Source organism: Manihot esculenta, chromosome 9 (genome assembly GCF_001659605.2).
Source record: "Manihot esculenta cultivar AM560-2 chromosome 9, M.esculenta_v8, whole genome shotgun sequence".
NCBI classification, from domain to species: domain Eukaryota; kingdom Viridiplantae; phylum Streptophyta; class Magnoliopsida; order Malpighiales; family Euphorbiaceae; genus Manihot; species Manihot esculenta.
The window spans coordinates 5,238,157-5,261,497 of record NC_035169.2 but is presented as its reverse complement, the minus strand read 5'-3'; the positions used below and the strand labels follow the sequence as shown (position 1 = coordinate 5,261,497).

Sequence of the window (23,341 nt, the reverse complement as noted above, 5' to 3'; positions counted from 1 at the left end):
AAGTGTGAGTTTTGCAATAAATATAATTTGAATTTTATGGAAATTCATTGTTAATTTTAATATTTATGTGAATTTGGTTATTTTAATTTTTAAATTAATTTAGACGGGAAACTAGTTTTATAATTTAATATCTTAACATTTTCTTATATAAATAAAATTATTTTATAACATATTCAAAATATCTCCGGTTTAAAAAAAAAAAAAAGAAGATATTAGCATGAAATTGAGAGGGAATAAATTAATTCAGGGGTCTAATTCCAAGGTTTTAGATAGAAGTTTTCGTAAAGTATATATATATATGAGTAAATATACATTAGTTTGCTAAGAACTTTCTACAAGCTCTTATACTCCTTCCGAGAACAAAGTTTTTTCTTTTCTCCTAATCTGGTGGTAACTTTCTCTTTTTACCGCTAGATTGAAGTGTAGATAAATTTTATTTTGAATTTTCTAGGTTGTGACACAGTATTATGAATGGAGTCCTAGAGTTGACTTGCTTTGATTTTGTGTTGTTATAAATTACGTGTTATTCTTGTTTGTGTGTCTCTTTGCTAGCTCAAAATAGCTAGATTTACTTCTCCTCTGTCAATATTATTCTATGGCATAATATTGCCGAGCTAGCCGATAAAATCTCATTTGATAGCCTATCTCAAGACGGGCGGATGAGATGCGGATGATATCTTTTATCTCTATCCGTGACGGTTGAAAGTCAGATTTATTTCGTTATTGTCACATTTTTGCTCACTCATTGATCCTTTAATCGTATAATTGCTCACTTCAAAAATTTAGAATTATTTTGAAGACTAGTTTTCTTATTTTTTTTGTGTATTTTAGATATATATATATATATATATATAAACAATTTTTTTTATTGTGCTTTCTGTATTGCCTTTTGGGTTGTAAAAATTATGTATTAGATCTTCTTTTGTTTTCTTTCCATTGTCTATTGTTTCTTATCTTTTGGGTAGGACTCCTTTGCTCCACTAGCTACTGGGTTAATCTTCACAGGAGCTGCTAGATTATAGAGTTGTATTTGGGACTTTGGAGTTTTTTCTTATTTCCTTCCTTCTATATTTATTTAATAAAGTTCAGCTTATAGGAACTATACAATATAAAAGAACTATTATATATCAAATGACTATATATTTTTTTAAATATTATAATAATTAATTAAACTATTATTAGATTAATATTAAAATATATTAAATATAAATTTTAATAATTTAAATTATATCAATTATTTAGATATTTTATCATTTTAAATAAAATGGTAGTATTCTAATCACTTGGGACATTATCCATATTAGAATATTATTTTTATCTGATAAGATTTTATATTCTATTTTATCTAGAATTTCATATCATATTCAAATTCTATTTAATATACACTATATAAGGAGCTGACAACTTATACAGTATTTTTTCTAATAGTCAATTTTATAATTTACTCATCATATACTGATTTAAGTATCGGAGAGGTTGTTAAAATAACCCACTCGGTGTTCTCTCTTATCTTACAGGTTCATATCCGAAGAATTATGATGTGAACAACATTATTGGCGCTGTCTATGGAAAATGTTACAAAAAATTATGTATTTTCCTCACACTTTTTTTAGTATTATTTAAAGGAAATTGTGATCAAATAATTAGAAATGAGTTCCTGTAATAAATAATGTTCGTCGCTAAAGGGTTACGTTTCGTTACAAAAAGCTTATGTGGCAAATTTGCAATGAAATTAATAATGTGTTGAATATCTTTTGCGACCAAATTGTGTTTGTTGCTACTATAGCGACGGACTTTGTGATGGCATGGCTAAATCAGTGACGAAATTTTACCGTCGCTAATGACATGCATTATTACTTTTAAATATCCCTCAAACCTTTTATTAAGTATGAAATTTACAAGATCTGTAATTATGTTAATAACTTAAAAAGAGTCTTTCATTGTTAAAAAAAAAAGAGAGAAAAACTACAAGTTATCTTATTGCAAGACGGTGGTCTCATAAATTTTACTTAACAATCAACTATAAGCAATAATTACACTTTGATATTTTGATTCTGCATTAACTTTAGGACCATATGTCATTATGATTCATTTCATGCAAATTTAATTTTTATAATTTTATATATTGTACAAGAATTATTTCGTAGATGAGCTTTAGCAGGTTACATCACCTATAAAAGAGGCATAATTCTAAAGTGATAGTATGCTCCACTTATTGAAAGATTCTTCTTTAAATTCAAGCACCCTATTGCTCCTTTAGACAACGTAAGAGCATCCTTTTAAGCAATCATTGCTCACTTAGGTAACGTGAGAGCGCCACTAAGCAATATAAGAGCTCTCTTTTAGGTAATTAATCAACCACTTAGACGATATAAGAGTGCCCCTAGGCGACATAAGAGTGCCCCTAGACAATATAAGAGTGCCCCTAGGCGATATAAGAGCATCCTTTCAGGTAACTAATGCTCCTCTTAAGCGATTTGCACACCATCATCAACAACGGATACCCAGCTTCTCACTATAGCAACATAATAGCAGATCTCATCAATGTCAAGCCATCAAAGCTCATATGTTGAAACACTTATATTTTAGTTATATATTGGTAACTTTAATCCTCTCATCTGTATTAAAATGCACCCATAAAACATCATTACCACAAAACAAGTAGCAAAGAAACTAAGGCCTCCAAGGTCAAAACACAAGGCGACAAGTTCGTCAAGGGAAAAGTCAATGTAGTCACCAAAGTGATGATTTGTCACCAAATTCCAGTAAGGCGACAAGTTCGTAACTAAAAATAATTTAGTATCAAATCTAAAGATTCAACCACTATAGGATGGACTACTGATTAGATTAATATTAAAATATATTAAATATGAGTCTCAATAATCCAAATCACATCAATTATTCAAATACCCTATAATTCTTAATAAAATAGTAGAATCCTAATTACAATAGGACATTATCTATATCATAATATTATCTTTATCTGATAGAATTTCATATCCTATTTTATTTATAATTTCATATCATATCTAAATTCTATCTAATATACACTATATAAGAAACTAACAACCTCCATAATAAGGTATATTATTTTCTCCAACAATCAATTCAATAATTTACTCATTATATATATTGATTTAAGTATCGGAGTTTGTTCTCTCCTATCTTGCAGGTTCATATCCGAAGAATTATTATGTGAATAACATCAATTATATTAACTTTACTGAAAAGGTATATGTGCTATGCATTAATTTATTTAGATAGGTATTTTGAAATATTACCAAGTGAAAAAAGTGAAACTTAATAAAATATTCTTATAGAATATAAAATTAAATCTATTTTAAATATTTATCAAATTCAAATATTAATATTTTGATATGATTTGGTAATTACTATTGATGGCATACAATTTTTAAAAAATAACCTATCCAAATTCAATAAAAAATAATTGCATATAGAATGAATAGGATTTTATCCCCAATACTAAAAGCTTTCCATCAATAACTACATAAATAAACAAAGAAATAAAAAAGGTGACTTTGATAAAAATAAAACTAAAGGAGATATCAAAAGAGTAAAGAAATCAATAACAAGTGAAATAAAAATAAATCCTTATTAATTTCAATAAATTTATTCTAGTTTTGAAAAACGCTCATCACAATCAATCTCTACTTATATGTAAATTAATTAGAAAATATTCACTAATTAATTTTAGCCAACAAGCAACTCAAAAAATTTCTATTGAATTTAACTTATTAATTGCATTAAGAATTAGATATGTTATGTTTAAGAAGAAGTTCTGAGGAGCTCCGTCGAGAGCCGGACACTATTGGAATATGTAGAGAGTTATTGGTGACAAGTTTATTTTAATGTGAATTATTTGTGTTGTAACGCATTTCATACGAACATATGTTTATTTAACTGTTTTTATGTTCTACTCACTAAGCTCTTATACCTTATCTCTTTCCCCTAATTCCAGGTTTGCAGGGTCAAAGATAGGTCGGGAAGTCGACATAGTTGCTGGTGTAGTCAAATGTAATAGTATAGTGTGGACATGTAAATTTTAATGGATTAGAATTGTGCTTGACCCTAATTTTTATCTTTGTAATCTCTGTTAACATGATTTTTATGTAAAAGTTTTAATTATGAGTTATGTTTAAACCAAACTTGAAGCATGTGATGTTTACCATACTAGAACATTTGATGAGGGCTCTAATATGGCTTTTTTATTTACAGTTTTGATACATGTACTGGTTGAACTTGGTTTCATGAAATGTTTAAGTTTTTGTTATAATGTATGATCATTTTTGGGATTTTTATCAGGTATCCAGAATATATAGTAGGCTTGCTACAGGTTTCGGTGATCTTAAACCGATCTGAATTCTAGCGCCGGTAGCGGTCCAGTTTCCGAGTCGTTACATCCAACTTCCTTCTAGGGTTAGCGGTGAAAACCAAATATCACCCTATAAAGGTTACTTAAAGAACACGGTAACAAATAGAGCTCTAAGTCTCCAAACAAGAAAATATATATATATATATTTTTATTGCTATGATACCGTATGGAAGTTTTAATTTGTGTGTATTTTAGTATAAAAGATAATACAAATTTATATAAAAGAGTTCTAATTAAAGAAGAAATACTAATGTCCTAGATTAAGCCTAAAAATAAAGCTATTAATTCTAAGATCAAACCTACAGTCAAACATATATCTATATATATTGAGTTTTTAAATTTTTCAAGCAATTATGGATTCAAACATTTAAACTAATAATATATCACCTTGATAATTAAACAATAAATTATGTTGATTAATCAAAAGCAATAATAATATTAAGAATTAAAATTGTATAAATATTAGAAGAAATAAAGATTAAAATTAAAATTTAGATTTCACAATCTTTAAAGAACTAAAATTTCAATCTATTTTCAGCAAGAACAAAAAAAAAAAAAATTAACCACTCATAGCCGTTGAAAAGACAAAAATCTAAAGTAAATTCTGCCAAGAAAGAAGAAGTGGTTGTTGTTCATAATAAAGTATTTAATAACAAAAATATAAGGAGATCCTAAACAAAATTCTCTTCTTGAGGAGAAAAAAATCAAAATTTCTAAGTTAAAAACAATGTATTCCTTTCTTCCTTATGAGGGAAAAAAACTGAAGGGGAATCTCGAGAGATGGAGCTCAATAACAGCTCCTTTAATAAGAAAATTCAATAATATTACGTTATATTCGAGCTCACTGTTGTTCAGAGAGTCTATGGTCAAGGCTTGGCACAATATTTGCTTCCCTGCCACTTCAACTCAACAAAGAGACTTGTTTAATCTCAAGTCAAGGTTTATTCTCTAAACGTTCAACCAGTCCTTGTTATTCTTTGAATTCTTGTAAAACACAATTTTTTTTCTAAAATAAATAGAAACATCTCCAATATTTACCAAGCATTAAAACTCTTACATTTTATGTTCTTTTATATTTTGTTTTATTCTGAAACATAATTAAGTTTGGAGAACTAATGAATGCGCAAGAAAATTGACATGTTTGTAAAAATATAATATTTATTGTTGTATTTCATAATACAAATTACAATCTATTTATACACGAGAGGCGGTATCTAAATAATTGCAAAATGGCATTAAGTTTATGATTATACAATCATAAAACTAAGCAATTGATATATCTATCAATATTTACTTCCCATATTAACATATTTACTTCCTATAACCTATAACAATGTTTAAGAAGTATTTCTCAAATTCCTTAATATGCAAAAAGTAATCAAATATATTATGCATCATAGTTATAAAATATATTTCACAATAACTTACAAAAAGTAATAAAAAATATTATGCATCATACTTAATGTCAAACAATTTCTCCTGTTGAAATTAAAAGGTATTCTCTTTTTTAACCATATCCAAATAATTAATTATAGATTTTATGGGTAGAAAGAAATTTGAAACTAAAATTTTTTATTTTAAAAATATAAAAAATGTATCTATAAAACTTCAAAGTCTATTTTACTCAGTGATAAAGCAACTGTCTATAGAAATCCACAATCAAGTGCAGCATGCAATAATATATAATTGAGAGAGCAAAGCTCAACCTCTAAATCCTTACGTAAATACAACAATAATTCTATAGTTTTTGGGAATCTTAGGTTAATTTTTAAACAGTTATTCCAACAATCTTTTACAATTAAAAAATACAGACAACAAATCATTCAAGAATATAAATAGAAGCCATGCACACTGAAACTTCTTTTTCTATCACCTGCAAAAAAAAAAAAAAAGCTTAAAAGAAAAGGATAGCAATGTGAAGCTTTCTATCATTTCCCTTCAAAAGATTTTTTATATATAGTTTTCTAAGCCGGCTTAGTGTTGGTTTTGTTCCTAAGTCTCCATTTTTTTGTATTATTTATTGGAAAAAATCTTGATTAGAGAATAGTAATATTTTCGGTGAATGAAAAAAAAAAAATTGCAGTATATCAATGCATATATACAAATATAAATATTTATGCTGATTGAATTTTTAAATATTTTAGGAGGAAACCTCACTAGTAAATGTTCTAATTTCAAAATGGAAGCTCAAATGCTCAACTCAAGGATGTGCTTGGAGCACCCTCTTCTGACCAGAGATATAAGAGAAATATCAAATTACCATAAGTGCACATAGAACCATATGAGCAGATAATAACTAATTAGGATAATCATTTTTCCTTGGAAAAAAAAACATAATTTAAATTGCTATATAATAAAATTATAACATTACCCTTAAATTTTTTTTTTTTTTAAGATAATCTAAATTATTAGATTATTTGACTATATTTCTAATACAATCAAATATTTTAAATAAAAAAAAGAAAGTGAATTAATGAAGCTTCCGTAATAAAAAAAAAAAAGTGATAGACTTTATAAATTAAATCTGATGATCTGAGATCCAATAAATTAAATCTGATGATCTGAGATCCAATAGAATAGGGTTTTACAAGGGTTTTTTGCCTTGATCAATAAAGCTTAGCCTATCCTCTCATGGGGTATCCCTCTTATCCTTTTCTTCTTGCCTGCTGGTGACGTATAACGGCTCGTCCATGATTAGTCCACGTGTCTCTGCCATACAGATATGGGCGTACTAGGATATCAGGCACCTGCTCCATGTGTAACAGCCTCTGATTCTCTCCGTGCGTACATTCGAGCGGATTTGCCAGGCTGTATGGCGTGTCTCGTTCTGGATTTTGGGCTGGGCCGAGAACTGGACTGGACGCTGAACCCAAGTGGAGAAGGGATCCGTGAGGAGATTGTACGGGCTGGGCCGATCTCGATGAGGAAGAATCTGGGGGGGTCCGGCCTCAAGGGACTGATGGTCTGGGCCTGTTTTGCTAGAGGGAGAGAGCGGGCCTTCCTTTCACGGGCCATGGCCATAATCTAGGCCCAGGATTGGGGGTAGGGAAATCCAGCGGTTATCAATTGCCCCTTCACCTTCTAGGCAGTTATTACTCCGACTGCCGAGGGGGTGAATATCGAGAACCATTATGACCGCGCCTGTTCGCTTACAGATGCCTTCATAACTCCCTTTCATCTTTTTGTCACTCCTCATCTCTTGAATCCCATCTGCCTTTTCCCCTTTTTGGCCTTTCCTTACCCTTCATAGACCCTGCTCTTTTACTTTCCTGTCATTATAGCCTGGACATGCCTCTGTTTTCCTTTTCTGTGAATATCTTTTAAAGATCCTGACATCGTGGGCTTAGAGTCTAGAGTTGTTGTACCTTGTGCTAAGACTTCAGGTTTTGAGTATATATCAGCGTCAACTCCTCTTCACTCTTAGACCCTTTGTCGGAGATAAGGAGTCTTTCCTTCCAGCCTTCTGTCTATTTCCTTGTTCCGGCTAGTTGACGCCTTATTCAAACAGATCGAGGAGAGCTTGGGGCTCCCTTGCTTTGTTGCCCCAGAGGTTTGCTTTAATCTTGCTTTCATTATCTTGGCAAAAGGTTATCTTGACTTATCTCTGTTTGGAATTTTGTAATACCTGAGATAAAGATAGGTCAGTTCAAACCTCTTGAAAATCTAATATTACCTCGAGGGAGCCTAAAGGTTGTTTCTGAGGTCCTCCTAGTAGGGCAGTCGATGGGCGGTACCATTTGGCAGGTCGTTGAAACTGCTTTATCCAGATCGTCTGGCTGGCCTCCTCCTCGGGTTGTGGTTCAGATTCCAAAGAAGCTAGGGACTGTCCAGGGGTCTGCTTCGACTTTGCCTTCTTTTGAGAGGGAAATTTCTCCGATGCCCCTGTTGTCTGCTTTTGATATAAATGGAGGTGGTGAAAATGATCAATTTATTGTCTCCTTTGGTGTGGAATATCTTCATTATGAGAGACTGAGATCTGCTGCACTCAGTCAGGCTTCCATCGATGCCTTCGAATATATGCTCTGTGATCTTCTTGAAGCCGTAACCCGAAGACTTATGTTTTTCATGCGTGATACACGAACAGCATATAATATCTGAGCTTGTTCGTATGTATCGTGCATCACACTTGGGCAACCGAGCGTTTGCCTATAGGGGAACGGTGAGAAGTGCTTACGAGAATCAACTCATTCAATTCCCCTATAATAACGAAGCGGAGCTCGGCCGACCTACAAAGCTCGTTTTCCGTATCCAAGGGTTCCTCTGTATCGAAGACTAGGACAATGTGATAGGTGATAGTGATGTAGACGTAGATGGTGTATCTGATCATGTAAATCCTCTGAGGATAGTCTGTTATTCTGTAATGTGGGTACTTGTAACGTGCTGTAATGAAACTTTTATTTTTTCGTTCATATCCGAACTGCTTCTTCTTTGCTATGAATGAGGTGTAGAGACTACTTTCTTCATGGCTTTTTCTGAGAAATTTATGGTATTGTTTTTTCCTTGTTTGCCTTTTAATTGGTCGAGCCCAGAATCCATTTAGTTAATCTGAGTTTTCAGTTTACTCTTTCCGAGCTGTACCAACCGGCCTGCTAGCTAGCGTTCGATTTACTTTATCCAAGCGAGACTAAACGACCTGCGGGCTCTGTCTTTAATCAATGGGTCGAGCTCTGAGTTCTCCTAGCCAACTGAGCTTTCGGTTTACTTTTCCGAGCTGGACCCCCTGACCTGTGAGCTCTGCTTTTAATCAACGAGTTGAGCTTCTGACCCATAACTTTGTATGATTCCACGACGCTCTTATCACTTCGTTCCGGACTCGTAGCCTCTACTTAATGACGATGAGTCAAATCCTGTACTTTCTTAAGTGATAAGTAGGTCTGACCTGTGTCAGGCTTCTCCCTGTCTGATAGCGGTTGTCGAAGCCGTCAAAAATAAACCTATTATCAACCAACAAATAAATTTGTAGATAGTGGCAATAGGGTCGAACCACAGGGAATTGACACCAAAGATTTTCCTAATAATGACTAGGTAAAGTAAATAACAAGTAAATAAAAGAGGGGGGTTTTGTTTTGATGATAGTGAATTAAAATAAAAAGGCAAAAGAAAGCAATAACTTAAAGATGAGTAAATCAATGGAAGAAAGGCTTCTAGTTGAAGTATGGATCTATTTCAGATTGTTTAGAATTGATCATTGATTCTTTAATACTCCTATTTATCTCAATAAATTAGTTTAGGATGTGGAAGACGCTTCTCACAATCCAAATTCCTCCTTAGTTTTAGCTTGATTAGGAAACGTTCGCTAATCAAACACTAATCAACAAGTTGCCAAGGAACGTCCTTGGGGCATTGTAGCATCGAACAACCGTTGATTGCATTAAGACTTAGAGAAACCCAATTCTATCCTTGCCAACCGCGTGGTCAAGTTTAGATCATGCAACTTGATTAAATGTGTATTTGAATAACCTAAGCAATTACGGACCTAAATCATTCAAACAATATCACTCAAGCTATTTAAAAACAATGGGCCCTTATTGAATCTAAAAGCAAAGTAATAGTTATGGAAAGCTCAAATTGCATAAATATTGAAAGTAAATAAGAGTTTAACAATGGAGATTTAAATCTCCCAATTCATCACAAAATCTGAAATTCACCAACTTCAACTAGAAAGGATGAGTTTAGCCACTCATGGTGGACTAAATACACAAAAAGATGAAAAGAAAAGAAAAAGGAAGATGCTGGAGAGTTTCTGGCGAGTTGAGTTGTTGATCCGAAGATGATATTGCTGGTTTGGAGGCTCTCCTTTTATAGCTGCAGAATTTCTCTCCATCTAGGGTTTTGAAATCCCTCTTTGATTTGGTGTTTGACTCCTCTTTTGATGTTGATTTTAATTGCAATTGGAATTCCTTGGATGAGAGACTCTTTCGTGGCTCTTGGTTTTGTGTTGGAAGTGATTGGATTGGATTTGGACTTCTGAAAATTCGGATTTCTGTTTTCTGCCCATTTTCCCGCTCTGCTGTAAGTTTCTGCTGTCAAAGTGATTTGCCCGGTGATTTGACCAGTTTCTTCAAGTGATTGGGCAAATCACTGACCAGATCGCTTCTCTGTGAGTCAGTCCTCTGTGTCTCTGCGAGTGATTTGACCAGTGATCTTCGAGTTTCTTGGGCAAATCACTGCCCATATCACTGCTATCTGTTGCCTCCGGGTTTCTGCTTTGGCTTGATCTGGGCAGTGATTGGAGCAGATTTTTGGGCAAATCACTGGGCAAATCATCCTTTTGTAATTTTTCTGCACTTTTTCTCCCATTTTCCAATTTCTTCCTTTTCTGTAAAAACAAGATAAAAACCATAAATTAAACTAAAAAATGTGTAAATAAGAAATAATAATTATGATAAAAATGTGGTTAAATTATGCTTGATCAAATACCCCCACACCTAGCTTTTTGCTTGTCCTCAAGCAACAAATAACTTAGCCAATTAAGCCCCCTTTTTCCTTAGGGCCTAAGTACCACTTAATTAGCCCCCCTAGACTCCCAAATTGAAGTATCACAGTATAGAATACATGCACCAAGGTTGTTTCTTCTTTTCCTTGTTTCCCCTCACCTACCATGGTCAAGAAAAAGGTTTTTGATTCAATCATGCATATTCTCTTTATATGAGCTCAATGCAACCTCTAAGAGTGACTTGCCCTTCTTTGAGTATTTTATTTTATTTTATTCAGCAGCACTTTTTATTCTTGCCTGAAAAAATCACTAACCTTTTTACGCGAAGGTGCATATTGGTGATACCCACCCCCGGTTACTCAGTCAGTCACTTGTTCAAGTGGCTACTAGCTCTGTTCATAGCTTATTTGACCATTGGAACAGGTTTGATTTGTGCTTTTGTGCTGGTTTTTCTTTTTCTTTTTCTTTTCTCTTCATGATAGTTTGGGAAAATCAACTTATAGGGAGTTACACTAACTTTTTATTTGCATGTATTTATATTTTTATTTCCCTTGACCACAGCAAATTTAAGGATTCAGTTCAAGAGAAAAACTCCCTAAGTGAAGGTAACATACTGTGAATGATTCAATTTAGGCTTAAAGGGGTGGCAAATCAATGGGGTCATGAGATAAGGGTACTCTTTCAACCTTGTTATCTATGTTGAGTAAAGCAATTAGCTACAAAATTCTGTGTGTGTGTGCTAGGAGTGTGAAAAAATTCTGGTGTGTGCAAAAAGGGGTAAAAAATGCAAAAAGAAACAAAAAGAAACAAAAATCAGGTGGTGTGATCAGTGAATAAATACTCTCCAGTACCCCCACACCTATCCCACATTCTCAATGTGTGAATAAACATATAGAAAACTGAAGGAGAAAAGGGAAAGGGACTCCTTGGCCTGTGAGTGATTTGACCAGTGACTTGGGCAAGTACTGGGCAAATCACTGGGCAAATCGCTATCTGTGACGGTGCTGGGGCAGAAAATGGTCCACCAGTAGGTCCAACAAGTGCTCCATCCTTTGCATTCGATCTTCAATCCTTCTGAGACGAGCCTCTACTGTCTGGTTGGGGGCTTCGTCTTCAGGTGGCTGAGGAGCATCCTGCTGGGGGGCTGCTGGAGGTGGTTCATTTGCTGGTTCCTGCCCTATTGCTTGTGTTGTCTCATCGGCAGTAGCTGCTATAGTGGCTGGCTGCTGGGTGGTGGTGCTTATGGTGGCTTCCTTCCTTCTGAAAACACGCTCATGGCGTGGCGTTACTGGACCTGGGTGATATGGTAGGGATGAGATTTTAAGCAGCCTGGTGCGCTCAGAAATTTTGTTGAACGTCAGTGCTTTGACGATGTGATCTGGGTATGCTGGCCTGGGCAAATCGCTGGGCAAATTGCTGAGTGTGTCGCTGGGCACATCGTTAGGCACAGCGCTGGTGAAATCAGTAGGCGCATCGCTAGGCACATTGCTGGGCAGGTCCGTGGTCGCATCAGTGGGCACATCCGTGGGCACATCAGTGGTGGGAACAGTGGGCAAATCGCTTGGCACATCGCTGGCCATAGCACTTGGCAAGTCTGTGGGCGCATCACTGGGCACAGCGCTGGTGGAATCAGTGGGCATACCACTTTCTGTGAGTCCTGCGGGATGTATGGCAATGGTGGGTTCTAGCTCTGATCTTGGTGGCGACTGTGTTCTTGGCCGTTTGTGGCTGTAGCCGGAGGGAGTGGTGGCCTCAGGTAGTATTTCGCCCACAGGGTTTGCCGTCGGGGCTATTGCGGATGGTGGTGGCGGCGTTCTTTGCCGTTTCTTTTGCCGGCGATATGTCTGGGCGACCGGTGAGTGGGTACGTCCTGTTGCTGTGCTTGTGGCCGGTGGTGTCTCGGTGCTGGTGGTGGCTGGTGGAGGGTTTTCCTCTGCCTCGTTATCACTGTCGGAGGGGATGGGTTTTGATAACCCTAGTTTCTTCCACATGAATGGTCCGCCTTTGGCCCTCATCTTGATCCGAACCATGATGGTCTTGGGTTCGCCGGTGGGTGGGCGGTGGTCGGAGAAGAAAAACTTGAAGAAGAAGAAGAGATGAAAACAGTAGATCGCGTAAAAAGTGAAAAAATAAGATAAAAATTATTTAAAGTGATATGGGTAGGTGGATCTGCCCTGATCATTTAATGTTGGCTCTCTGGATTCTTAACAGGGCGATTTGCCCAGTGATTTGGGCAAGCAGTGGCCAAATCACTTTGGCCAGATCACTCCTCCTTTGCAGTTGCTGGGCTGGTACTGTTCACGCCCTTTGCTGATATGTGCTTGGTTTTGCGATGGGACCGGTGATCTGGTCACTTTATCTGGGCAACTGGGCAAATCACTGCCCTGATCACTTGTGATTATGGTACATTCAGTCGATTTGCCCGGTGATTTGGGTAAGCAGTGGGCAAATTACTGGGCAAATCACTGCCTCTGGGCTGCCTCCCAGTAGCGCCCTGTTTTCTGTCTTGGGCTGGACTTTCTGACTTGATCAAGGCTCAAGTAATGGGGGGAGGGAAAAGGATTCCAACAGAATTAAGTAAGAAGTGCAGCACTCCTTTCATTTTAGTTATAACCCATCCTATTTCTTTCATGTACTCATGAAGTAACATGATTAATTTCTCCTCTTTCAAGTGAGGTGTGCTTCTAGCCTCTATGTTTAAATTTTTGAGGTGATTGGGCAGCACTTTGAATTCCAATTCATATTTCTCCATAAAAGGTGGCTGCAATCTGGTATTGACCTTGGGCAAATTGAATTCTGCTTGTACTGATGATTTGGGCAAATCAAAATCTGTCTGCGCTGCTGATTTGGGCAAGTTGAATTCTGTCTGCATTGTTGATTTGATTTCTGCCTGTTCAAGTGATTTGGGCAGATCACTGCTGGGCAGCTCAGTCTGCCTAGCGATTGGGTCAGTGATTTGGGCAAATCGATTGCCCTGATCACTTTCTGGCAGATTTTCTTCCAAGGCCTGTTTTTGCAATTTTTCTGCCCTACTGTCTTGTAGCTCTTTTCCACTCCTCAATGTGACGGTACTAGCATTTTGCCTTGGATTTATCTCAGTTTGGGATGGTAGCTTCCCTTGTGACTCCAATTTGCTCATTGAAGTGCCCATTTAACTCACTTGTTGTTCAAGATTTTGCACAGTATTTGCTAAGGTCTTCACAATCTCTTCAAGGGGTATGTTGGACTTTTGAGGTGCAGCTTGGGCTTGATTTCTCTGCTGGTAGCTTGGATATTGATTGCCCCTTGCATAACTGCTTTGCCCATTAAATCCTCCTACTTGTTGGTCTCCTTCTTGAAGGGAGGGACATAGGTTAGTAGGGTGGCTCAAGTTTGCACATATTCCACATGGTTTGGGCTGCTGAATCTGCTGGATTTGTTGGGCTTGACCCACAACAAGACTGCGGACAGCATTGGTGAGATCAGAAATTTGGGATGCTAAAGTGGATGTACTCACCTCATTCACCCTTCTTGGTGGCTGTTCTTGGTCTCCAAATTGCTGTGAGGCTGCTGCCATGGTGGAAATGAAATCTCTTATGGCTTGAGGTGACTTGTCTTCAATTGATCCTCCACATGCTGCGTTTATGAACTTTCTTTCCGAAGGTAGCAAACCTCCATAGAAGAATTCAATGAGTGACTTATCAGAGATGTCATGTTGAGGGCAGCTTGTGCACAATCGATTGAATCTTTCCCAATATTCATATAGCTCTTCATAATCCTTTTGCTTGATGCAACTAATCTCTCTTCTGATGCCAATAACTTTTGAGGTTGGGAAGTATTTTCTCAAGAAGACTCTCTCCATCCCATCCCATGAAGTGATGGATCCAGGCGGTAAATAGAACAACCATTCTTTGGCAAAATCATCAAGAGAAAAGGGAAAAGCTCTTAATTTAACATGCTCTTCGGAAATACCTTGAGGCCGTATCGTTGAGCACACAATGTGAAATTCTTTGAGGTGCTTGTGTGGATCCTCATTTTTAAGACCTCTGAATTTTGGAAGAAGATGAATTAGTCCGGTTTTGAGCTCAAAAGGGGCTGCCAAAGGTGGGTAAGTGATGCACCATAGTGCTTGATCATCCAAGGGTGTTGCTAGTTCACGAAGAGTTCTTTCTTGTGCCATTGGAGCTCTTGCCTCAACATTTTTAGCTTCAAATTCAGCAAGGACAGCAGCTGGTTCAAGAGTAGTAGCTGCTGCATTTTCTGCCTCTTCAGGTGCTGTTGTGGCTGTCTTTATAGCAGCTCGTTCAGCTACTATTTTAAGGGCTGGTTCTGGGATTTTGTTGGCAAAAATTTCTGGTTTTTGGGCTGGTTTTGGTGCAATTTTAGGGGCTGGTTCTGAGTGCAGCAACTTGTGCAGCAACAGATTCAAAAAGTGCAGCATGTACAGCAGTTTCAACAATTGGTTCAGCAACTTTATTCAGCAGGTGCAGCAGCAGGTTCCTCAGTAACTTGTGCAGCAGATTGAATGGTGGACACCAGATTTGTTGCCGATGCTGATGCAGATGGTTTTGAGGCTTGGTTCCTCAAGTTTGCTTGCTTTCTCAAGCTCTTGGCAATACGTTCGATTTCTAGATCGTAAAGAAGAGTTTCTTTACGATCAGCCCTGGTCATAAAAGGAAAATACGTTAGTTAGATCAATTCCCCGGCAACGGCGCCAATTTTTGATAAGCGGTTGTCGAAGCCGTCAAAAATAAACCTATTATCAACCAACAAATAAATTTGTAGATAGTGGCAATAGGGTCGAACCACAGGGAATTGACACCAAAGATTTTCCTAATAATGACTAGGTAAAGTAAATAACAAGTAAATAAAAGAGGGGGGTTTTGTTTTGATGATAGTGAATTAAAATAAAAAGGCAAAAGAAAGCAATAACTTAAAGATGAGTAAATCAATGGAAGAAAGGCTTCTAGTTGAAGTATGGATCTATTTCAGATTGTTTAGAATTGATCATTGATTCTTTAATACTCCTATTTATCTCAATAAATTAGTTTAGGATGTGGAAGACGCTTCTCACAATCCAAATTCCTCCTTAGTTTTAGCTTGATTAGGAAACGTTCGCTAATCAAACACTAATCAACAAGTTGCCAAGGAACGTCCTTGGGGCATTGTAGCATCGAACAACCGTTGATTGCATTAAGACTTAGAGAAACCCAATTCTATCCTTGCCAACCGCGTGGTCAAGTTTAGATCATGCAACTTGATTAAATGTGTATTTGAATAACCTAAGCAATTACGGACCTAAATCATTCAAACAATATCACTCAAGCTATTTAAAAACAATGGGCCCTTATTGAATCTAAAAGCAAAGTAATAGTTATGGAAAGCTCAAATTGCATAAATATTGAAAGTAAATAAGAGTTTAACAATGGAGATTTAAATCTCCCAATTCATCACAAAATCTGAAATTCACCAACTTCAACTAGAAAGGATGAGTTTAGCCACTCATGGTGGACTAAATACACAAAAAGATGAAAAGAAAAGAAAAAGGAAGATGCTGGAGAGTTTCTGGCGAGTTGAGTTGTTGATCCGAAGATGATATTGCTGGTTTGGAGGCTCTCCTTTTATAGCTGCAGAATTTCTCTCCATCTAGGGTTTTGAAATCCCTCTTTGATTTGGTGTTTGACTCCTCTTTTGATGTTGATTTTAATTGCAATTGGAATTCCTTGGATGAGAGACTCTTTCGTGGCTCTTGGTTTTGTGTTGGAAGTGATTGGATTGGATTTGGACTTCTGAAAATTCGGATTTCTGTTTTCTGCCCATTTTCCCGCTCTGCTGTAAGTTTCTGCTGTCAAAGTGATTTGCCCGGTGATTTGACCAGTTTCTTCAAGTGATTGGGCAAATCACTGACCAGATCGCTTCTCTGTGAGTCAGTCCTCTGTGTCTCTGCGAGTGATTTGACCAGTGATCTTCGAGTTTCTTGGGCAAATCACTGCCCATATCACTGCTATCTGTTGCCTCCGGGTTTCTGCTTTGGCTTGATCTGGGCAGTGATTGGAGCAGATTTTTGGGCAAATCACTGGGCAAATCATCCTTTTGTAATTTTTCTGCACTTTTTCTCCCATTTTCCAATTTCTTCCTTTTCTGTAAAAACAAGATAAAAACCATAAATTAAACTAAAAAATGTGTAAATAAGAAATAATAATTATGATAAAAATGTGGCTAAATTATGCTTGATCACTGTCTGTCTCTTTGGGTCTTTCTATGACTTGCTCTTTTTCCTTAGTTTTTGCTGCCTGAGTGGCAACGATGTGCAGTTTACATATCAGGTCATCCTGAGTGAGAGATTCAATTGGAGCTCGGTCTCTAGGTTTTGACAACTTGGGTTTGTTTTATGTTGATAGCGTGTGGGGCCTTCGGCTGGTGGGCTATTTCTGTGGGCCTGGCCCTTTGTAGGGGTGGAGGAGCCCAGCGGTCATCTCTTTGCCCCTTTGCCTTCTCGCCGGTTATTATCTAACTGTTGAGAGGGTAAACTTCGAGAGTAATTAATGATCGCGCCGCTCCAAGACAAAACTGCTCAGAACAACGTCTCATCTCATTACTGCCTTTCACTTCGAATTCTCCTTGTCTTCTGAAGAAACTTGCTCTCTTCCGCTCTCTGTTTTCCTGCAACTTCTTCTGCCCTTTCCACCCTATTGCGTTTCCAGGTACGCTTCTTTGTTCTTCCATGGAGGGTCCAAAGCTCCCGGATGTCGCTAATCTTAGGTCGCATATCACTTCTTCTACCCTAAATAAACATATTTCTCGGAGGTATTCAGATACTCCGCTTTATCTTGTTCGAGCTCCTTTCCAAAATGAAAGGATAGTTCTTCCAAACCCTCCTCCCCTGGTTTGATGGATCCCCAGAGGGGGCGTTGTATAGTCTTTTTCCTCAAACAGAGGGACTTCGGTCTACCTTTCCCTTTTACTCCCTTTTTTGTCGAGGTTTTCCGATACTTCGGAGTAACCCCCCGGATGTTATCCCCAAATTCTATTCTGTTCATGAGTTGCTTCGAATCCATCTGCCGAAGCTGGGGTTTCACACCCACAGCCTGTCTGTTCGTCACTTTCTTCCGTCTTGTTAAGGCGGTTCAGAATTTCTATTATTTTTCCCCCCGTAGTGGGTTGTCTCTTTTCACGGGCTACAAGGATTCCATAAAGGGATGGGTTGAGAATTTCCTTGTGGCGGAGCTGAAATTAGAATCCGCCTTATCATGGGGAGTGGATCTAAGTTGGGAGGATGTTCCTCCAGGTTGCAACGACCTGCCTCGATTGAGCCTTATTGAGCAGGTGGGGCTGCTTCGACTAATTTCTCTTGAGAGGAAGTATGACGTCGAGAAGTGTATGTTCGCGTCTAATCTTAGGGATATCCGGGACACGGGTATAATGCCTCGTCTAGTGATTCCGTTTCTTCTTTGTAAATGATATTATAAAATGCGCTAATCCTTTATAGTTTCGTGTTTTTGCAGCTTCTGACGTTAAAATGGAAGAGATCAAGCATCCAAAGAACCTAGTCCTGTCTCGAGATAATATGCATGCAATTTTCGATGCCCTTCGGGCTGGGCGCTCGGTACCTGAGGTCGCTGCAGAGGTGGCTCAAGTTGCTACTTCCCAGAAAGTTAGCCGACCTCCTTCCAAGGCTTCCTCTCGAGGCCCTAAGCTGGGCTCTCGGGGCTCTAAGTCATTTCGGCCATCTAGTCGTGGCAAGTCGGCCTTGACTATTAAGCCTGCTGAAGAGCCTAAGTCTGCTCAAGCTTCTCCAGAGGGTGTGAGGGGAGTTTCTCTAGCCATTGTGGAGCAGACCGAGGTCGTTGAGCAAGCACAGTTGGGTCTGGCTCATTCTTCTGAAGAGGTATCAAGGGGAAAATTTAAGTCTCCCATTACCGAGGATGAGACGGCCCCTGGGAAGGGAAAAGAGATCGTCCTTATAGAGGATGACGTCTTGGAGACACCTGCAAGGGGTGCCCCTGCCCCTGTGGGGGTCAGGTCTGAGTCTGAAGACCCCGTAGGGAAAGCTGGGGACAAGCGTCCAGCGCCTCATGGAACGTCTGCCCCTCCTCCTGCCCAGAAGAAACCCAGGGCTTCTAAAGGATCTTCTCCTGCCCTTCCTCCCATTGGGAAAGGAAAAGATGTGCCCGTCATACCCCTATTGTCTTCTATTGATGGCGACACTTTGAATGCAGCAGACATCAGCTCTCAATCTCCGGCCCATGCCGTCGCTGAATTTCTTAGAGAGCGGATGTTCGACGGAGCGACAGAGGCCTCGGATCCACGCCTGCTTGCCCTCACTGGTTTTTTAGCCAGTTCTACCAAGGAGCAAGCGTCTTTTCGATCCCGATCCCGTGAAGAGCTCGGGAATACGATCAGGGAGATGCTTTTGATGGTAAATTATTTTTCTCCCTTTTGGTCTTCTTTATTTCTTTCTTTTGACGGTTGTTCTCCCCTACTAGGTAACAGGTCTTTTTATGGAGGTGGACGCTCGCGACCACTCCCTCCGGGAATCCGTGGATCGTCGGATTGAAGAGGCGCGCCTGGAGGAGAATATATCTGCCACCAATGACGCCAGAGGCAATATTCTAGCTGCCCGGAAACATTCCCAGACCCTCCAGGTGGAGTTGAACTCTGTGTTGGAGGCCCTTAAGGGAGCTGAAGGTAGAGTGGCTGAGGCAGCAGAGCGTACTAAATCCCTGGAAGCAGAGTTGTCTCGTACTCGCAGGGTTCTCCAGGAGTCTGATGAGAGGACAGCTGAGGTGGAAGTTCGTTGTGTGGAGGTTTTAAAGCAACTATCCTCTATGACAGCGGCTCTTCAGGAGAGGGATGAGGCTGTAAGTCAGAGGAATGAAGTTCAGTGCCAATATGAAGCCTTAAAGGCTGATTTTGAAGGACTTCAAGTTCGCCTGAATGAGGCGAATGCTCAGAAGGAGAGGGCCCTGGCTCGGGTGGAAGTCCTTGAGCAGGAGCTGAGCACGAGCTCTGAACGTATCAGAGTCCTAGCGTCATTGGCTGAGGAGTCCCAATTTCGCCATCAACAGCTTAACCATGAAGTCAGGATTTTGGAACGTAAATGTACAGCCCTGCTCGAGGTGGTGAAATATGCTGAAGGCAAGGTCCTGCTAGAGCGCGAGAGGTGTCTAGCGGAATATCAGGAGTCGGAAGAGCTGAAAAGAAAGATTGGGCAGGCCTGTGAAGCTTACCTTCAAGACTACAAGGATTCCCCTGAGTTGAAGGCATTTATAGCTGAGGCCTGTGAATCATATCTCGATGAATATAAAGCCTCAGCAGACATGAAAGCCGTTGTTCTTCAAAAAGCCTTCCGCATGTACGCAACCGGCTACAATCGCGGCATAAGAGAAGCTAGACATGCTCCTGATACTCCTCTAGAAAAGCTTCGTATGGCCGAAGTGGACTCTGATGGCGAGCCGGTGTTGTATGGGGAAGATGATTTCCCTATGCCTAGAGGGGACTGTCGTGTTGGAGGGCCTTCAGCCGTATCTTCTGAAGAAGAATCCGAGCCGGATGAGGAGGGCATGGGAGCCCTTAAGTCTGAAGGAGGCGACCTCGAATCTGAGGGGGAGGACCTCAATCCAGGGTTGCATTTTGCCCCTGTTGTTGATACTGAGACATCCGACCCAAAGGATGATGGGCTTCCTCTAGATACAGTTGTAAATAAACATGATGTAGGCGAGGATGTTCTTACAGATGTAAGTCCTTTAAGGACTGTCTTTCCTTCCTCCTCGTCCGACAAGTAGATTGTAACAGCTCTGTATTCTTAATGAAATTTTAATTTCTTTTTACTTGAACTATTTTTCGCTTTATAATTTATCTCTCGTTCTCGTAACTGTAATGCTTATACTGTATGTTTTTATTCATAAGCTTTTTCTGAACTAGATTAGCCTTTAGTTATGAGCTCGATTCTTAGCTAACTGTCTGAACTCATGAGAAGTCAGGTCTCGTACCTTTTAATAGTGATTAGCAGAGCTGCCTTTTTGCCTTTTTAGATCGGACTTGTCAGGAGATGAAGCTGAGGTCCTCTCTTCTAAATTACCCCCCTTTACCTCCTCAACCTTTCATTACATGGGTGGCGAGGAGGTAAATCCTTAGACTCTGTATATGCTTGTGTGGGTTTATTTTAAATAGTAATTCCTTTCTCTTTGGTTATGAGCTCGGACCTCTATTTATGGCGAACTGACTCGAGTTATGAGCACGGTCTTTTATATTCATTTGTCTTCTTGTGATTCTATCCGAGCTGGGAGCTCGACTCTTCATTCTTCACTTAGGCTTTTACACCTATGGCCTGTGATGCTTCCTATACCCCTGAGTGTTTTCCGGGCTAATTGCTGTTTAGACTTTTTCGTAAGCTGAGCTATCTTAGCGTCAGCGATCACTTTTCAAGTTCAGTGCCTTTTGGCTATAGTGCTCCGAGCTCCTTCGGCAGATCGGAGTTTGGCCTTTCTTTGATGCCTTTGGACTTATCTTTCTGTGAGATCGGAATCATACATATTTTTATGAATTGTCCCTTCATATGATGTGGGGAATTTTTGCTTAAAGATGGTCTTAAGGCCTCCATCGGCTGTTTTTGCTTTGTTTTCCCGGGAGTTCTTAGGGGATCCCGGTCTTCTTTATTTTTCCGGGATGGCCTCATGGCCTCACCGGTTGTTTGTGCTCCAAGAGATTTTACGAGATCCTGGTCATTTTTGTTTTTCCGGGATGACCTCGGGGCCTCGCCGGTTGTTTTTGCTCCAGGAGATCTTACGGGATCCTGTACGTTTTTGTCTTTCCGGGATGACCTCGGGGCCTCGCCGGTTGTTTTTGCGCCAGGAGATCTTACGGGATCCTGTACGTTTTTGTCTTTCCGGGATGACCTCGGGGCCTCGCCGGTTGTTTTTGCGCCAGGAGATCTTACCGGATCCTGTACGTTTTTGTCTTTCCGGGATGACCTCGGGGCCTCGCCGGTTGTTTTTGCGCCAGGAGATCTTACGGGATCCTGTACGTTTTTGTCTTTCCGGGATGACCTCGGGGCCTCGCCGGTTGTTTTTTGCTCCAGGAGATCTTACGGGATCCTGTACGTTTTTGTCTTTCCGGGATGACCTCGGGGCCTTGCCGGTTATTTGTTTTCTCAGTTCGGTTCATGGTGTTATGAAATCTAGGGGATCTTTGTGCCCCTATCTTCAAGCCCTGTTCTTTCTGTATCATGGGGGAGTGTTATTCATGTAAACAATTTGTTTCCTTCATATTTATCAGAATACAATGATTTTCTTTATAACTACATCATGGGAAGTACCTCTTTAGATGTTGAATATTCCAAGCGTGGGGCTCAGGATTTCCTTGCATATCTTCAATCCGGTATACTCCTGGCCGGACTACTTTTGTTATCTTGAACGGGCCCTCCCAGGTCGGTGCTAGCTTACCAGCTGCCGCCCTTTTTCCTGTGGCTTCCAGGTTTCTTAAGGCCAGGTCTCCCACTTTCAAGCTTCTTTCTCTGACCTTTTGGTTGTAGTATCGTGTTGCCCGTTGTTGATAGGCGGTAGTTCGGATTTGAGCTTCTTCCCTGATTTCTTCAAGGGCATCTAGGTTGCTTCTTAGCTTGTCATCGTTAGTGCTTTCGCTAGCAAATTGGACCCGATGGGTAGGAATTTGCAACTCAACTGGGACTACGGCCTCTGTACCATAGGCAAGTGCGAAGGGCGTTTCTTTAGTGGGTGCCCATGGGGTGGTTCGGAGTGCCCACAGGATGCTGTTAAGTTCTTCTGCCCAATTTGCCTTTGCCCCATCTAGCCGCTTTTTCAATCCTTGTAGGATGGCTCTGTTGGTGACCTCTGTTTGGCCGTTAGTTTGAGGATGAGCCACAGAGGAGAATTTATGCCAGATACCCATGTTCGTTGTGAAAGCTCTGAAGGTGCTGCAATCAAACTGTCTGCCATTATCTGAAATAAGCACTCTGGGTACACCAAATCTGCATATGATATGTCCCCACACAAAATCTATCATCTTTCGAGCTGTAATTGTGGCTATTGCTTCCGCCTCTGGCCATTTTGAGAAGTATTCTACAGCCACTACTACAAATTTTCTCTGCCCCGTAGTCTTGGGGAAAGGTCCCAGAATGTCAATTCCCCATTGCGAGAAAGGCCATGGACTGGATATGTTGGCTTGAGGAGTGGCTGGAGTTTTGATGGCATTAGCAAATCTCTGGCATACGTCGCATCTTCGGACGAACTCTTATGCTTCCCTTTTAACAGTGGGCCAATAATACCCCTACCTGAATACTTTATTAGCTAATGTCCCTCCTCCCTCGTGGGCTCCACACATGCCTCTGTGTATTTCTTCCATCACCTTTGTAGCCTCTTCCGGGCTCACACATCAGAGCCACGGACTGGACTTTCCTTTTCTGTATAGGATCCCCCTTATTGCTTGGTAATTGGCGGCACGAGCTGCTATCTTTTTAGCTTCATCTTTATCCTCGGGGAGTTTGCCTTGCTCCAGGTATTCTAAGTAAGGGG

General features: G+C 39.5%; 1 protein-coding gene and 1 non-coding gene across 2 annotated transcripts; one reads left to right on the top strand and one right to left on the bottom strand.

Moving 5' to 3' along the window:
- Nucleotides 1-8,513: 8,513 nt before the first annotated feature.
- LOC110622710 (cell surface glycoprotein 1-like) lies at nucleotides 8,514-12,844 on the bottom strand. Its single transcript, XM_043959883.1, has 2 exons — nucleotides 12,006-12,844; nucleotides 8,514-8,712 (listed from the first exon to the last, which is right to left on the bottom strand). Exons 1-2 carry the CDS (start codon nucleotides 12,842-12,844, stop codon nucleotides 8,514-8,516), a joined length of 1,038 nt encoding a protein of 345 aa, XP_043815818.1.
- Nucleotides 12,845-14,515: 1,671 nt separating this feature from the next.
- On the top strand, nucleotides 14,516-14,622 carry LOC122724722. Its single transcript, XR_006352175.1, has one exon. It is a non-coding gene; the product is annotated as a small nucleolar RNA R71 (small nucleolar RNA).
- Nucleotides 14,623-23,341: the final 8,719 nt, after the last annotated feature.